Source organism: Triticum dicoccoides, chromosome 1A, assembly GCF_002162155.2.
Source record: "Triticum dicoccoides isolate Atlit2015 ecotype Zavitan chromosome 1A, WEW_v2.0, whole genome shotgun sequence".
NCBI lineage: Eukaryota > Viridiplantae > Streptophyta > Magnoliopsida > Poales > Poaceae > Triticum > Triticum dicoccoides.
Window position 1 is genome coordinate 556,325,097 of NC_041380.1, and position 14,776 is coordinate 556,339,872.

The window sequence follows — 14,776 nt, forward strand, 5'->3', positions numbered from 1 at the left end:
CCCCTCACGTGTCTTGTGCACTGAGCAATAAGTTTGCTAGTGTAGAGTTACACATGTCATTTCTTAAAAAAAGGATGTTAAAGGTAGGACAAATTGGAAAGTGAAAGAACACCTTGATGACATGTCATTTCGTATTGGCCCGTTGCTATCATTAGAATGGCCAAATGCCCAAATCAAGAACCCACAAGAAGTTCCACCAATCCACAAACAATTATACATGTGTGACCGTTTATCTCATCTCCGCATTCAGCTCGACCATGTTACGTCGTGCCTCTGATTGCTGCCTTCGTCTTCTCTGGTGGCCTCCACGGCCAGATCGTCCTATTATTGTTACATCTTTTCTTTTGCAGGAATAAACTTATACAATCATAGGTGCATAACTGTGCAACACCTGGGGTCCTGCACCTACCACACGATAATACGACTACCAAATTTTGACAAGAAATGGCTCACCGACGGTGTACATGAGTAATACAAGTTTTCTTTCTAAAAGTGTACGTTTAATGTCTTGGGCCAAGAAAGCTAACCTTGATCTATTTGGCTTCCCACTTTTGACCATACATATGGCATGCATCATCTATGCAATGATCTTTGCTCCATTGCATAGATAGTGAGATTCATGCATCAGTGCATGTTAGTAGGTGATGGCATGTAGCAAACACAATATTGCCTGTATACCTGGCCATGGTACACCCAGCCCGACTGGCTCGACCCGACTCGACTCGAAAAAGCCTGCCCTGACCTGGCCCGGTCTTGCCTGCGGGCCGGGCATGGCCCTGAGTTTTGAGCCCAAAGCACACGTTGGGTGCCTATGCTTGGCATTTTCAAATTTTAGGAAGGGCCCGGCCCGACATCCAAGGCCTGGCGGGCTTTATCATTGTCGGGCCGGGCTTGGGCCTAAAAATAGGCCCGACGGTCGGCCCAGGCTCAAGCCTAGGTTTTTTGCCTCAGGCTTTGTTAGGCTTGGCCTGAAGCCCGGCCCGGCCCAGCAGATGTCCAGGTATAATTGCCTGTAGTCTCGCATATTTTTTACGGAAACAATAATGCTCACACGTGTGGACGTTTGCATCTTGCTCACACGTGTGGATCCATGTTCGTTTGTGGGTGCATGAATCTTGGTATGTTTGTGGTGCCACATAGGACTGAGCTGGTGTGTGGGCATTCACTCGGTCGCCTACACGTTCGTTTTACCACACGAAGGGGCCGGTGTGGGCGATTAGCAGTTCGCCCACACACCAGTTTTTACTCACGCACAAGGGCTGGTGTGTGGGCATTTGCCATCTCGCCCACACGTCCGTCTTCTCTCCCACACCCAAGCTGCCAGTTACTATGCATTTTGCAGTGTACATGGAAACTGCCCTAGTATGCTTGTAAGTAGATGGCAACTCTCTCTTTTTTACCCGAACATGTCAGTTGCCATGTGTTTTGCAGGGTACACGGCAACTGCCCCAGTGTGCTTGTAAGTAGATGGCAACTCCCTCTTTTACCCGAGCATATTGTTTTGCCATGTCTCTTTGTAGCGCTACGCGGCAACTGCCTAGTGTTAGTAGGTGGCAACTCCTAAGGTTTTCAAATCATGGCAATTGTAGTAAATTAGATCATACATGGTAACTGCCTAGTGTTAGTAGATGGCAACCTCTAAAGTTTTCAAATTATGGCAACTATAATAAACCAGACCATACATGGCAACAACTGCAGTTGTCCAAAATGGCATCTGTCACTTGATCTGTGATGGCAACTGCAGTTGAGCAACCATGGCAACTGTAATTCAGCGACATGGCAACTGTGGTTAAACGGACATTGAAGAGGGTCCGGACCATGACAACTGCGGGGACGCATGGTGACTGTCACGCGGGGCGTGCGGGACCGTGAGGTAGGTGGTTGAGAGAGGTCGTGTGGGCTTATGCATTTTGCCCACACGTAGGCATGTGAGAGGCCGCAAGAAAAAAAGCGAGGCGTGTGGACGCTAGTTGTTTTACCCACACGTAGGTGTGTAAGCTGGTTCTCTTAGACACCACATAAAACGTGTGGATAGACCGTTATCGTCGTCCATTTTTTATCAGCTCTATCAAAACTCGAGATTCGAGATGCAATGAGACTGGGACACGTTGATCAAGCAGGTGACTCCTACACTTGTTTACTCGGACCTGTTCATCTCCTACTTGGCCTTGGGCACTGGCATCCCCATGTGCTGTATGCCTGTATCGAATCAGCAGCTAGCTCCTGATATGGGTGAGCGATCCAGCTTCGCGAAGCTACGGACGCGTCACAGCGCGTGTCCTCTCTACGTGGCGGCCATGGACGTGCTCCGGCGCGCGACGTGTCCCCGGGTCTGTCCGTGGCCGCAGCCTATATATATATAGCTGCTACCACGCTCTAGGCCAGTCAGTCGATCGAAGCCAAGTCGAGCAATAGCCAAAGTGATCTCTTGTTTTTACACTTCGTCGAGAGCAAGTCAGAAGTAGTAGTGCTAGTTTGTTTGATCCAGTTCAGTTGAGAGAGAGATGGCGTCCAACCAGAACCAGGCGAGCTACCGCGCCGGCGAGGCCAAGGGCCACACCCAGGTACGTACTCCTACTTCTGTGGACGGTCTCCGACGAGTTGCCGCGTGTGCCTGCGCCGTGTCTGAGATGGGATGTGACCGTGCTGTTTGCATTGCAGGAGAAGGCTGGGCAAGTGATGGGCGCGGCCGAGGACAAGGCCTACGAGGCCAAGGACCGGGTGGCGGCTCTGGCGGGCCACTCCTCCGGACAGGGGCAGGGCGCCACGGAGGCCACCAAGCACAAGGCCGGCGAGGCCACCGACAAGGCGTCCCAGACGGCGCAGGCGGCCAAGGACAGGGCTGCCGGGACGGCGCAGACAGCCAAGGACAAGGCCTCCGAGACCGCGCAGGCCGCCAAGGACCGCACCGTGGAGAGCAAGGACCAGACCGGCAGCTTCCTCGGCGAGAAGACGGAGATGGCCAAGCAGAAGGCAGCGGAGACCGCCGAGGCGGCCAGGCAGAAGGTGGCGGAGACCGTGCAGTACACGCAGGAAAGGACCTACGACGCGGCGCAGTACGCCAAGGAGTCCGCCGTCGCCAGCAAGGACAACACCGGCAGCGTCCTCCAGCAGGCCGGCGAGACGGTGGTGAATGCCGTGGTGGGCGCCAAGGATGCCGTGGCCAACACGCTGGGCATGGGCACAGATGGCACCAACACCAACACCAGCGCCGCCACCAAGGACACCACCACCCGCACCTCAGAGGAGATCGTCAGGGATCACCATTAGACGCATGAGCTCAATTTGCTTTCTTTCCTTCTCTTGACAAACGTATTTGGTCGCAACTTTGATTTTGTAATGTATCTCCTTTGTGTTTGTCATGTCAAGATAGTACGATGTAACAATAATAATACTTTCTTCATTTCAAATTACTCGTGGCAGAAATAAATGTATCTAAAACTAAAATACATCTAGATACATTCATACTTACGATATACATTCATACTTACGATAAGTAATTCAGAACGAAGGAACTAGTTTGGAATTAAGCTTATACACGTGGCAGGGTATACTATAGTTTGTGCATGTGACACCTCCCCTCATTCACCCGCCAAAAAGAAAATACCTCCCCTCATTTTGTTCCGATGAACCGAGTGAGCAGACATGCCTCATCCAAGGATGATCCACTGGCGTCTGCAGGGCCACAAATCTTCGAAACTAGATGATACTTCGCCCATTGTTGCGGTTATTTTATTAAAAAAGTACGTAAATGGTTGTTAAAAATAACTAAATCTAATAAAAAATATGCTTGAAAAATAATAAAACAAAGTTTCTAAAAATTGAATATAAACTATTTTACTGTTAAGAAATATCATTTCGAACAAAAATGTGAAGGATGACTAACATGATATATGATGTGACAGTGTTACATGCATAGACTAATGTAAAATAATTGTAATTTATAAGTTTGATATGTGGCAGATTTTGCATGGTTCAATGGGAGAGAAGATTTAAAATGACCTTAATGAAGATGTTCTCTTATGTTATGTGATAGATTTTGCAAGGCTTAGTAAAAAAAGACTTAAATACATGACTAAATTATGCATGGCTTACTGAAAAATAAGACTTAAATACATGACCTTAATGAAAACGTTGAGGTGGCCACTTTGTTCATGGGCCCAATGTTCTAAATTCATTTCAATGATTCTTCGAGCAGCAAGGAACAAACACCATTTAGGTAAATCACTCTTGAGCTATTTCTTTTATTAAGATAACGAACAAATCTTCGTTTTTGTTTTTGCCATCGTTTTTTGAGTCTCTTGCAATATATATTTCTTTTGAAGTGTCTCCTATCTGCATTAATATGTACAGTCAATGGTATATGCCCCTATGTTTCATCCAGATTTCTTTTGAAATGCCCCCTATGTACGTTAATATGTACAGTGCAATGGTTTATGCCTCTATGTTTCATCCAAATTTCTTTTGAAGTGCCTCCTATTTGAGCGTATGTTTTAGTGAGAAGCATAATTTGTGAATTTAAAATATGAAATTTGGTCATCGGAATGGGAGCGTTCTAATTTGCCACCTCATTTTTCCAGTAATATAAAATGAATTTACAATTGAATAAACCATGAATTCTTTTGTTTGCTTTTTGATCTACACTAATTGGGGGTTGGAGTACTTGATGTATGCGTTGTATTATTGATGTGGTCATAACCAAGCAACCATAAATATTGTTTTTGATTTCCTTGGGATGAAGATACTTCTATGTGACAATCATATGTTTACTAATACATAGTGGGGTTTCGAAAACTGATGGTTACTTTTATTTCTTGGCAACAAATTACTTTGATTCCAGGAACTGTTGGATTACAAGTCCCCATGTTTATTTGGATTTCTAGAGCTTTGACAAAGCCACAATAAGTACTGGTTGGTCATACTTTGTCAAAGCAACAAAGATTGAAAAAAATCCGGATGTGTCTTCAGCTTCGACACTACTGACGGCAAGCTGTCGATAGGCTTTGAAAATGTTGATCAAGGGTTGATAATTCTGTTGTCCATGGAAAACACATCATATTTTTCAACCAACTAAACAAATTACTCACATCAGGTTCATATGATGTGCCATGTGAAGTGTTGAATGACGAGACGATCAAGTGAAGCTATCTAACAGTAAGCTTATGTGGAACTGTATAAGTTCTTTATCTCGCCGCTATGGCTTGTTGTTGCTATGTAATAAGTATGGTGTTTGTATCTAACTTGATGTGGATCAATCGATTTTACTCACTTTAGAATAAAATATATATATTTAATTTTCTCATGAAATTCCAAATGAGTAGTTCTATTAACAAAATATGTCCTACTTGCCTTGCATTTGGTACATTTAATTGCCTTGCATTTTGCCATGACTTCAACGAAAAGATCTTATACCAAGTAGCAGCAATACTCTGTTTTTGGCATATCCTTACTATGAGCACTTTGTTTAGGCGATGCCATTACACTTTCGACCAGACGCACAAGTTAGAGCATCTACAACCATGATTGGCAAATCCGGCCTCTCAAACACTCGCGGATGCGAGTACTGACCGTGCACCCCTCAAATAATGTAATCCACACCCGGACACCTCGATTATCATATCTCAAAACCATATAAACTCATGCAATTACGTCGATGGACACACATTGTCCGACCACTCCATCGCTACTAACTAAACATGCCATCAGACTACCAAAATTGGGCATGTTTGGCTATGGCGGAGTTCATCCTTGGCTGCCCTTGCTCTTCCCGACGTCCTTGTCGTCCTTCTCGCGGAAGTATCAGTCAAAGACGTAGTACGAATCGAGCCGGATCTGCTTGTCGCCGGAGCTGTCCTCGCCAGAGCTGTCTGCCTTCATCTGGACTTCGACCAAAATAGATCTCACTTAGAAGAGTAAATAGCATAAAACTACTACTTTACAGGATAGGGTTTCAAAAAACTACCGGTTTTCAATTTTTCTCAGATAACTACCAAATGGGTGGTTGGCTGTTTCAGAAAACCCAAATCGTGGAGTGCTTAGCTATTGATCATGATTATGACAAGTCGGACCCGCACCTAAAGTCACCGTCAGTTTGACCGTTTAGTTTGACTGTTACCTGACGTGTGGGCCCCACACGTCAGTGTCTCTTCCTCCTGCTCTTCTCCTTCCTTCTTCTCCTCCCTCCCCGCAGCCCCGCCTGCGCCAACTCAAGTCATGGCCGCCGGCCACCCTGCTGCCCACGCCGTCGCTCCTTGACCTCCACGGCGACCAGAAAAAACAAAGGCCGGCTCCTGGTGCAGCTCATCTCATCCACCAGTGAAAAAAATAAAGGCTAGCTCCACCTCCTTCGCGCGGCCATGGCTGCCGGCCCTCGCTGCTGCCCACGCTGCCCCCTTCTGCGCGGCCATGGCGACTGTCTCTGCGCGGAGGCCGGCCACGCCACACGCCAAACCAGGGAAGGAGCGCCGTGCGAGGAGCAGCCGGCACCCAGGAGCACGGCCGCCGCCAACCACGCGCCATGGCCAGGGGGTTGGGACTCCGGCCGCCGCGCCCAGGGGGCTGGGACTCCGGCCGCCGCCCCCAGGAGCTGGGACTCCGGCCGCCGCCTTCGGACTCCATGGCCGTCGTGCCTTAGAAAGAGGGAGAGGGAGAGGACGCACGGAGGGGAGCTCACGAGAGGGAGGAGGACGCACGACGGCTGCGGCGACGCTGGAAGGGAGCTCCGTCGCGACGGGAGAGAGCTCCCCGTCGAGCACAGCGGCGGGTGCGCTCCTGTGGATCTTGAGCACGGGAGGGACCTGATGGCTTTTTTCAATTTCTTTGGAGGACCTAATTGCTTTTTTAAGTTTGCAGGGACACTGACATATGGGCCCTAGATGTCATTTAACGGTCAAACAAACAGTCAAACAATCAGTTTTCTTACATGCGGGCCCCAACTGTCATAATCATGATTAATAATAAAGCACTGGACAATTAGAGTTTTTTGAAACAGCCGTCCCCTGACTTGGTAGTTATCTGAGAAAAATTAAAAACCGATAGTTTTTTGAAACCCTAACCTGTAAAGTAGTAGTTTTATGCTATTTACTCTACTTAGAAAAATGAGCAGAGTATGTGGCCGCACTTCGACGTCATCGTCGTAATATAATGGGAGTAGTTTCCACTTGTGGTAATCTAGGCATCGCATGTGTGCATACTCCGTATTTTTTTACCAGCTCTATCAAAACTCGAGATTAGAGATGCAATGAGAGTGGGACACGTTGATCAAGTAGATGAGTCCTACACTTGTTTTACTCGCACTTGTTCATCTCCTACTTGGCCTTGGGCACTGGCATCCGCATATGCTGCATCGAATCAGCAGCTAGCTCGTGATATCCACCACTTGCTTAATAGAAACTCGGTAATGGTAACACCATTCGCTTCTTTGAGGACACTTGGCTTGGTGAAACGTCGTTGGCGCTTCAGTATCCGTCCCTGTATCGTATTGTTCAGCGACGTGATGCTCTGGTTGCAACGATCATGCAGTCCATTCCCCTTAATGTTCAGTTTAGGAGGGTGCTCATTGGCGACCGGTGGGAAGCATGGCTTCATCTGGTGAGTAGACTGATGGAGGTTCGGCTAGCTCATCAGTCCGATCAGTTGTGTTGGAAGCTTACTAGGTCTGGAGATTTCACAGTCAAGTCGATGTATATCGATGTCATCAACTCTAGTGTTATTCCTAGTTCCAAACATGTTTGAAAAGTCAAGGTTCCTTTAAAAATTAAAGTGTTTATGTGGTTTGTACATAAACAAGTCATTTTAACAAAGGATAATTTGGTTAAGTGCAACTGGACAGGATCTACTAGGTGTAGTTTCTGTGATTGGGACGAAACTATCAAGCACCTTTTCTTTGATTGCCCGTTGGCGAGAGTGTTATAGCACACGGTGCAAATTGCCTTTAACATTACTCCTCTGAATTCGGTCAGTTTGTTATTTGAAACGTGGCTTGTTGGGATAGAGTCCAAAACAACTAGATATATTCGCGTAGGAGTTTGTGCGTTGTTATGGGCAATTTGAAACTGCAGAAATGATTTGGTTTTTAACAGAGCAACAACCTACGACGCGGCGCGGTATGCCGAGAAGTCCGCCGTTGCCGGCAAGGACAAGACCGCGGCAGCGTCCTCCAGCAGGCTGGCGAGACGGTGGTGAACGCCGTGGTGGGCGCCAAGGACGCCGTGGCCAACACGCTGGGAATGGGCGGAGACAACACCAACACCAACGGCAGCGCCGCCACCAAGGAGAAGATCGTCAGGGATCACCATTAGACGCATGAGCTCAAATTGCTTTCCTTTCCTTCTCTTGCCACACGCATTTGGTGTTCCAGTTTCATGATTTCCACGCGTACATTTTGGTCGTAACTTTGATTTTGTAATGTATCTTTGTGTTTGTCATTTCAAGTTCTAGTACGATGTAACAATAATAAAAGTTTGGAATTAAGCTTATACACGTGGCAGGGTATACTATAGTTTGTGTCATGTGACACCTCCCCTCATTTTGTTCTGATGAACCGAGTGAGCAGACATGCCTCATCCAAGGATGATCCGCTGGCGTCTGCAGGCCACAAATCATCGGAACTAATGATACTCCGTGCGTTGTTGCAGTAAGTTTATTAAAAATTGGGTAAATAGTTGCTAAAAATAACTAAATCTAATAAAAAAAAATATGTTTGAAAATCAATAAAATGAAATTTCTAAAAATTGAGTATAAACTTTTTTACCGTTAAAAATATCATTTCGAACAGTAAGTTTATTAAAATTTGGGTAAATAGTTGCTAAAAATAACTAAATCTAATAAAAAAATATGTTTGAAAATCAATAAAACAAAATTTCTAAAAATTGAGTATAAACATTTTTACTGTTAAAAATATCATTTCGAACAAAAATGTGAAGGATGACAAATATGCATGTATGATGTGGCAGTGCTACATGCATAGACTAATGCAAAAATAATTATAATTTACAAGTTTGTTACGTGGCAGATTTTGCATGGCTCAGTGAGAGAGAATATTAAAAATGGCCTTAATGGAGACGTTTGCTTATGTGATAGATTTTGCATGACTTAGTAAAAAATGACTTAATTACATGACTAGATTTTGCATGGCTTAATGGAAAAAAGACTTAAATACACGACTTTAATGAAAACGTTGAGGTGGCCACTCTGCTTCATGAGCCAATGTTCTAAATTCATTATCAATGATTCTTCGAGCGGCAAGGAACAAACACCATTTAGGTAAATCACTCTTGAGCTATTTCTTTCATTGAGATAATGCAACAAATCTTCGTTTTTGTTTTCGCCGTCATTTTTGAGTCTCTTGTAATATATATTTCTTTTGAAGTGCCTCCTATCTACATTAATATGTAGAGTGCAATGGTATATGCCCCTATGTTTCATTCAGATTTCTTTTGAAATGCCTCCTATTTGCATTAATATGTACAGTGCAAATGGTGTATGCCTCTATGTTTCATTCAGATTTCTTTTGGAGTGCCTCCTATTTGAGTGTATGTTTTAGTGAGAAGCCTAATTTGTGAATTTAAAATATGGAATTTGGTCACCCTAATGGGAATATTCTAATTTGTCACCTCATTTTTTCAGTAATATAAAATGAATTTACAATTGAAGAAACCATGAATTCTTTTGTTTTCTTTTTGATCTACACTGATTGGGGTTGGAGTACTTGATGTATGTGTTGTATTATTCATGTGGTCATAACCAAAGAACCATAAATATTGTTTTTGATTTTCTTGGGATGAAGATACTTTTATGTGACAACCATATGTTTACTAATACATAGTGGGGTTTCGGAAACTGATGGTTACTTTCATTTCTTAACAACAAATTACTTTGATTCCAGGAACTGTTGGATTACAAGTCCCCATGTTTATTTGGATTCCTGAAGCTTTGACAAAGCCACAATAACTACTGGTTGGTCAGACTTTGTCAAAACAACAAAAAATTGGAAAAAAATCGAACGTGTCTTCGGCTTCGACACTACTAACGGCAAACTATCGATAAGCTTTGAAAATGTTGGTCCAAGATTGATAATTTTGTTGTCCATGGAAAACATATCATATTTCTCAACTGCAAAACAAATTACTCACAACAGGTTCATATGATGTGTCATGTGAAGTGTTGAATGACGAGACGATCAAGTGAAGCTATCTAACAGTAAGCTTATGTGGAACTATATAAGTTCCTTATCTCGCTGCCGCTATGGTTTGTTGTTTCTATGTAATAAGTATGGTGTTTGTATCTAACTTGATGTGGATCAATCGACTTTACTCGCTTTTGGAATAAAATATATATTTACATTTCTCATGAAATTACAAATGAGTAGTTCTATTAACAAAATATGTCCTACTTGCCTTCCATTTGGTACATTTAATTGCCTTCCCCTTAGCCATGATTTCAACAAAAAGATCTTATACCAAGTAGCAACAATACTCTGTTTTTGGTATATCCTTACTATGAGCACTTTCTTTAGGCGCTGCCATTACACTTTCTACCACACACGCAAGTTAGAGCATCTACAACCGTGATTGGCAAATCCGGCTCCTCAAACGCCCGCGGACGCGTCTAGGCGCGTCTGCGGGCACTGACCAGGGACCCCTTAAATAATGTAATCCATATCCGGACACCTCAATTACCATATCTTAAATTCATACAAACTCATACAACTACGTCGACAGTGAAGGAAATATGCCCTAGAAGCAATAATAAAGTTATTATTTATTTCCTTATTTCATGATAAATGTTTATTATTCATGCTAGAATTGTATTAACCGGAAACATAATACATGTGTGAATACATAGACAAACAGAGTGTCACTAGTATGCCTCTACTTGACTAGCTCGTTAATCAAAGATGGTTATGTTTTCTAACCATAGACATGTGTTGTCATTTGATTAACGGGATCACATCATTAGGAGAATGATGTGATTGACATGACCCATTCCATTAGCTTAGCACCCGATCGTTTAGTATGTTGCTATTGCTTTCTTCATGACTTATACATGTTCCTGTGACTATGAGATTATGCAACTCCCGTTTGTCGGAGGAACACTTTGTGTGCTACCAAACGTCACAACGTAACTGGGTGATTATAAAGGAGCTCTACAGGTGTCTCCAAAGGTACATGTTGGGTTGGCGTATTTCAAGATTAGGATTTGTCACTCCGATTGTCGGAGAGGTATCTCCGGGCCCTCTCGGTAATGCACATCACATAAGCCTTGCAAGCATCAGATTATGTATTACGAAACGAGTAAAAAGACTTGCCGGTAACAATATTGAACTAGGTATTGAGATACCGACGATCGGATCTCGGGCAAGTAACATACCGATGACAAAGGGAACAACGTATGTTGTTATGCGGTCTGACCGATAAAGATCTTTGTAGAATATGTGGGAGCCAATATGAGCATCCAGTTTCCGCTATTGGTTATTGACCGGAGACGTGTCTCGGTCATGTCTACATTGTTCTCGAACCCGTAGGGTCCGCACGCTTAAGGTTTCGATGACAGTTCTATTATGAGTTTATGAGTTTTGATGTACCGAAGGAGTTCGGAGTCCCGGATGAGATCGGGGACATGACGAGGAGTCTCGAAATGGTTGAGACGTAAAGATTGATATATTGGACGACTATATTCGGACATCGGAAAGGTTCCGAGTGGTTCGGGTATTTTTCGGAGTACCGGGAGTTAGGGGAATACGGGAGAAGAAGTATATGGGCCTTATTGGGCTTTAGGGGAGAGGGAGAGGCAGGCCGCGCGCCCCCCCAAGGCCTAGTCCGAATTGGACTAGGGGGAGGGGCTGCGCCCCCTCCTTCCTTCTCTTCCCTCTTCCCCTTCCTTGTCTCCTACTCCTACTACATGGAAGGACTCCTAGTTGGACTAGGAAAGGGGGAATCCTACTCCCGGTGGGAGTACGACTCCCCTAGGGCGCGCCATAAAGAGGGCCGGCCCTCCCCTCCTCCACTCCTTTATATACGGGGGCAGGGGGCACCCCATAGACACACAAGTTGATCCACGTGATCATATTCTTAGCCGTGTGCGGTGCCCCCTTCCACCATAATCCTCGATAATATTGTAGCGGTGCTTAGGCGAAGCCCTGCGACGGTAGTACATCAAGATCGTCACCACGCCGTCGTGCTGACGGAACTCTTCCCTGACACTTTGCTGGATCGGAGTCCGGGGATCGTCATCGAGCTGAACGTGTGCTAAAACTCGGAGGTGCCGTAGTTTCGGTGCTTGATCGGTCGGGCCGTGAAGACGTACAACTACATCAACCGCGTTGTGCTAACGCTTTGGCTATCGGTCTACAAGGGTACGTAGATCACACTCTCCCCTCTCGTTGCTATGCATCACCATGATCTTGCGTGTGCGTAGGAATTTTTTTGAAATTACTATGTTCCCCAACAGTGGCATCCGAGCCTAGGTTTTATGTGTTGATGTTATATGCACGAGTAGAACACGAGTGAGTTGTGGGCGATATAAGTCATACTGCTTACCAGCATGTCATACTTTGGTTCGGCAGTATTGTTGGACGAAGCGGCCCGGACCGACATTACGCGTACACTTACGCGAGACCGGTTCTCCCGACGTGCTTTGCACAAAGGTGGCTAGCGGGTGACAGTTTCTCCAACTTTAGTTCAACCGAGTGTGGCTACGCCCGGTCCTTGCAAAGGTTAAAACAGCACCAACTTGACAAACTATCATTGTGGTTTTGATGCGTAGGTAAGAATTGTTCTTACTTAAGCCCGTAGCAGCCACGTAAAACTTGCAACAACAAAGTAGAGGACGTCTAACTTGTTTTTGCAGGGCATGTTGTGATGTGATATGGTCAAGACATGATGCTAAATTTTATTGTATGAGATGATCATGTTTTGTAACCAAGTTATCGGCAACTGACAGGAGCCATATGATTGTCGCTTTATTGTATGCAATGCAATTGCGCTGTAATGCTTTACTTTATCACTAAGCGGTTGCGATAGTCGTGGAAGCATAAGATTGGCGAGACGACAACGATGCTACGATGGTGATCAAGGTGTCGTGTCGGTGACGATGGTGATCACGACGGTGCTTCGAAGATGGAGATCACAAGCACAAGATGATGATGGCCATATCATATCACTTATATTGATTGCATATGATGTTTATCTTTTATGCATCTTATCTTGCTTTGATTGACGGTAGCATTTTAAGATGATCTCTCACTAATTATCAAGAAGTGTTCTCCCTGAGTATACACCGTTGCGAAAGTTCTTCGTGCTGAGACACCACGTGATGATCGGGTGTGATAGGCTCTACGTTCAAATACAACGGGTGCAAAACAGTTGCACACGCGGAATACTCAGGTTATACTTGACGAGCCAAGCATATACAGATATGGCCTCGGAACACAGAGACCGAAAGGTCGAGCGTGAATCATATAGTAGATATGATCAACATAGTGATGTTCACCAATAAAACTACTCCATCTCACGTGATGATCGGACATGGTTTAGTTGATTTGGATCACGAGATCACTTAGAGGATTAGAGGGATATCTATCTAAGTGGGAGTTCTTAAGTAATATGATTAATTGAACTTAAATTTATCATGAACTTAGTCCTGGTAGTATTTTGCAAATCATGTTGTAGATCAATAGCTCGCGTTGTTGCTTCCCTGTGTTTATTTTGATATGTTCCTAGAGAAAATTGTGTTGAAAGATGTTAGTAGCAATGATGCGGATTGATCCGTGATCTGAGGTTTATCCTCATTGCTGCACAGAAGAATTATGTCCTTGATGCACCGTTAGGTGACAGACCTATTGCAGGAGCAGATGCAGACGTTATGAACGTTTGGCTGGCTCAATATGATGGCTACTTGATAGTTTTGTGCACCATGCTTAACGGCTTAGAATCGGGACTTCAAAGACGTTTTGAACGTCATGGACCATATGAGTTGTTCCAGGAGTTGAAGTTAATATTTCAAGCAAATACCCGAGTTGAGAGATATGAAGTCTCCAACAAGTTCTATAGCCAAAAGATGGAGGAGAATCGCTCAACTAGTGAGCATGTGCTCAGATTGTCTAGGTACTACAATCGCTTGAATCAAGTGGGAGTTAATCTTCCAGATAAGATAGTGATTGACAGAATTCTCTAGTCACCATCACCAAGTTAGTAGAAGTTCGTGATAAACTATAGTATGCAAGGGATAACGAAAACGACTCCCGAGCTTTTCATGATGATGAAATCGATGAAGGTAGAAATCAAGAAAGAGCATCAAGTGTTGATGGTTGACAAGATCACTAGTTTCAAGAAAAGGGCAAAGGAAAAAAGGGGAACTTCAAGAAAAATAGCAAGCAAGTTGCTGCTCAAGTGAACAAGCCCAAGTCTGGTCCTAAGCCTGAGACTAAGTGCTTCTACTGCAAAGGGACTGGTCACTGTAAGCGGAACTACCCCAAGTGATTGGCGGATAAGAAGGATGGCAAGGTGAACATAGGTATATTTGATATACATGTTATTGATGTGTACTTTACTAGTGTTTATAACAACCCCTTGGTATTTGATACTGGTTCAGTTGCTAAGATTAGTAACTCGAAACGGGAGTTGCAGAATAAATAGAGACTAGTTAAGGGTGTAGTGACGATGTGTGTTGGAAGTGGTTCCAAGATTGATATGATCATCATCGCACACTCCCTATACTTTCGGGATTAGTGTCGAACCTAAATAAGTATTATTTGGTGTTTGCGTTGAGCATGAAT

The 14,776-nt window shown here is 44.3% G+C and overlaps 1 protein-coding gene across 1 annotated transcript; it reads left to right on the forward strand.

The window, feature by feature from the left end:
* The first annotated feature begins 2,398 nt into the window (after positions 1–2,398).
* Positions 2,399–3,410, forward strand: LOC119329214 (late embryogenesis abundant protein 19-like). Its single transcript, XM_037602252.1, has 2 exons — positions 2,399–2,564; positions 2,662–3,410. The coding sequence occupies exons 1-2, from the start codon at positions 2,505–2,507 to the stop codon at positions 3,268–3,270; spliced, it is 669 nt and encodes a 222-aa protein (XP_037458149.1). The 5' UTR covers positions 2,399–2,504; the 3' UTR covers positions 3,271–3,410.
* Positions 3,411–14,776: the final 11,366 nt, after the last annotated feature.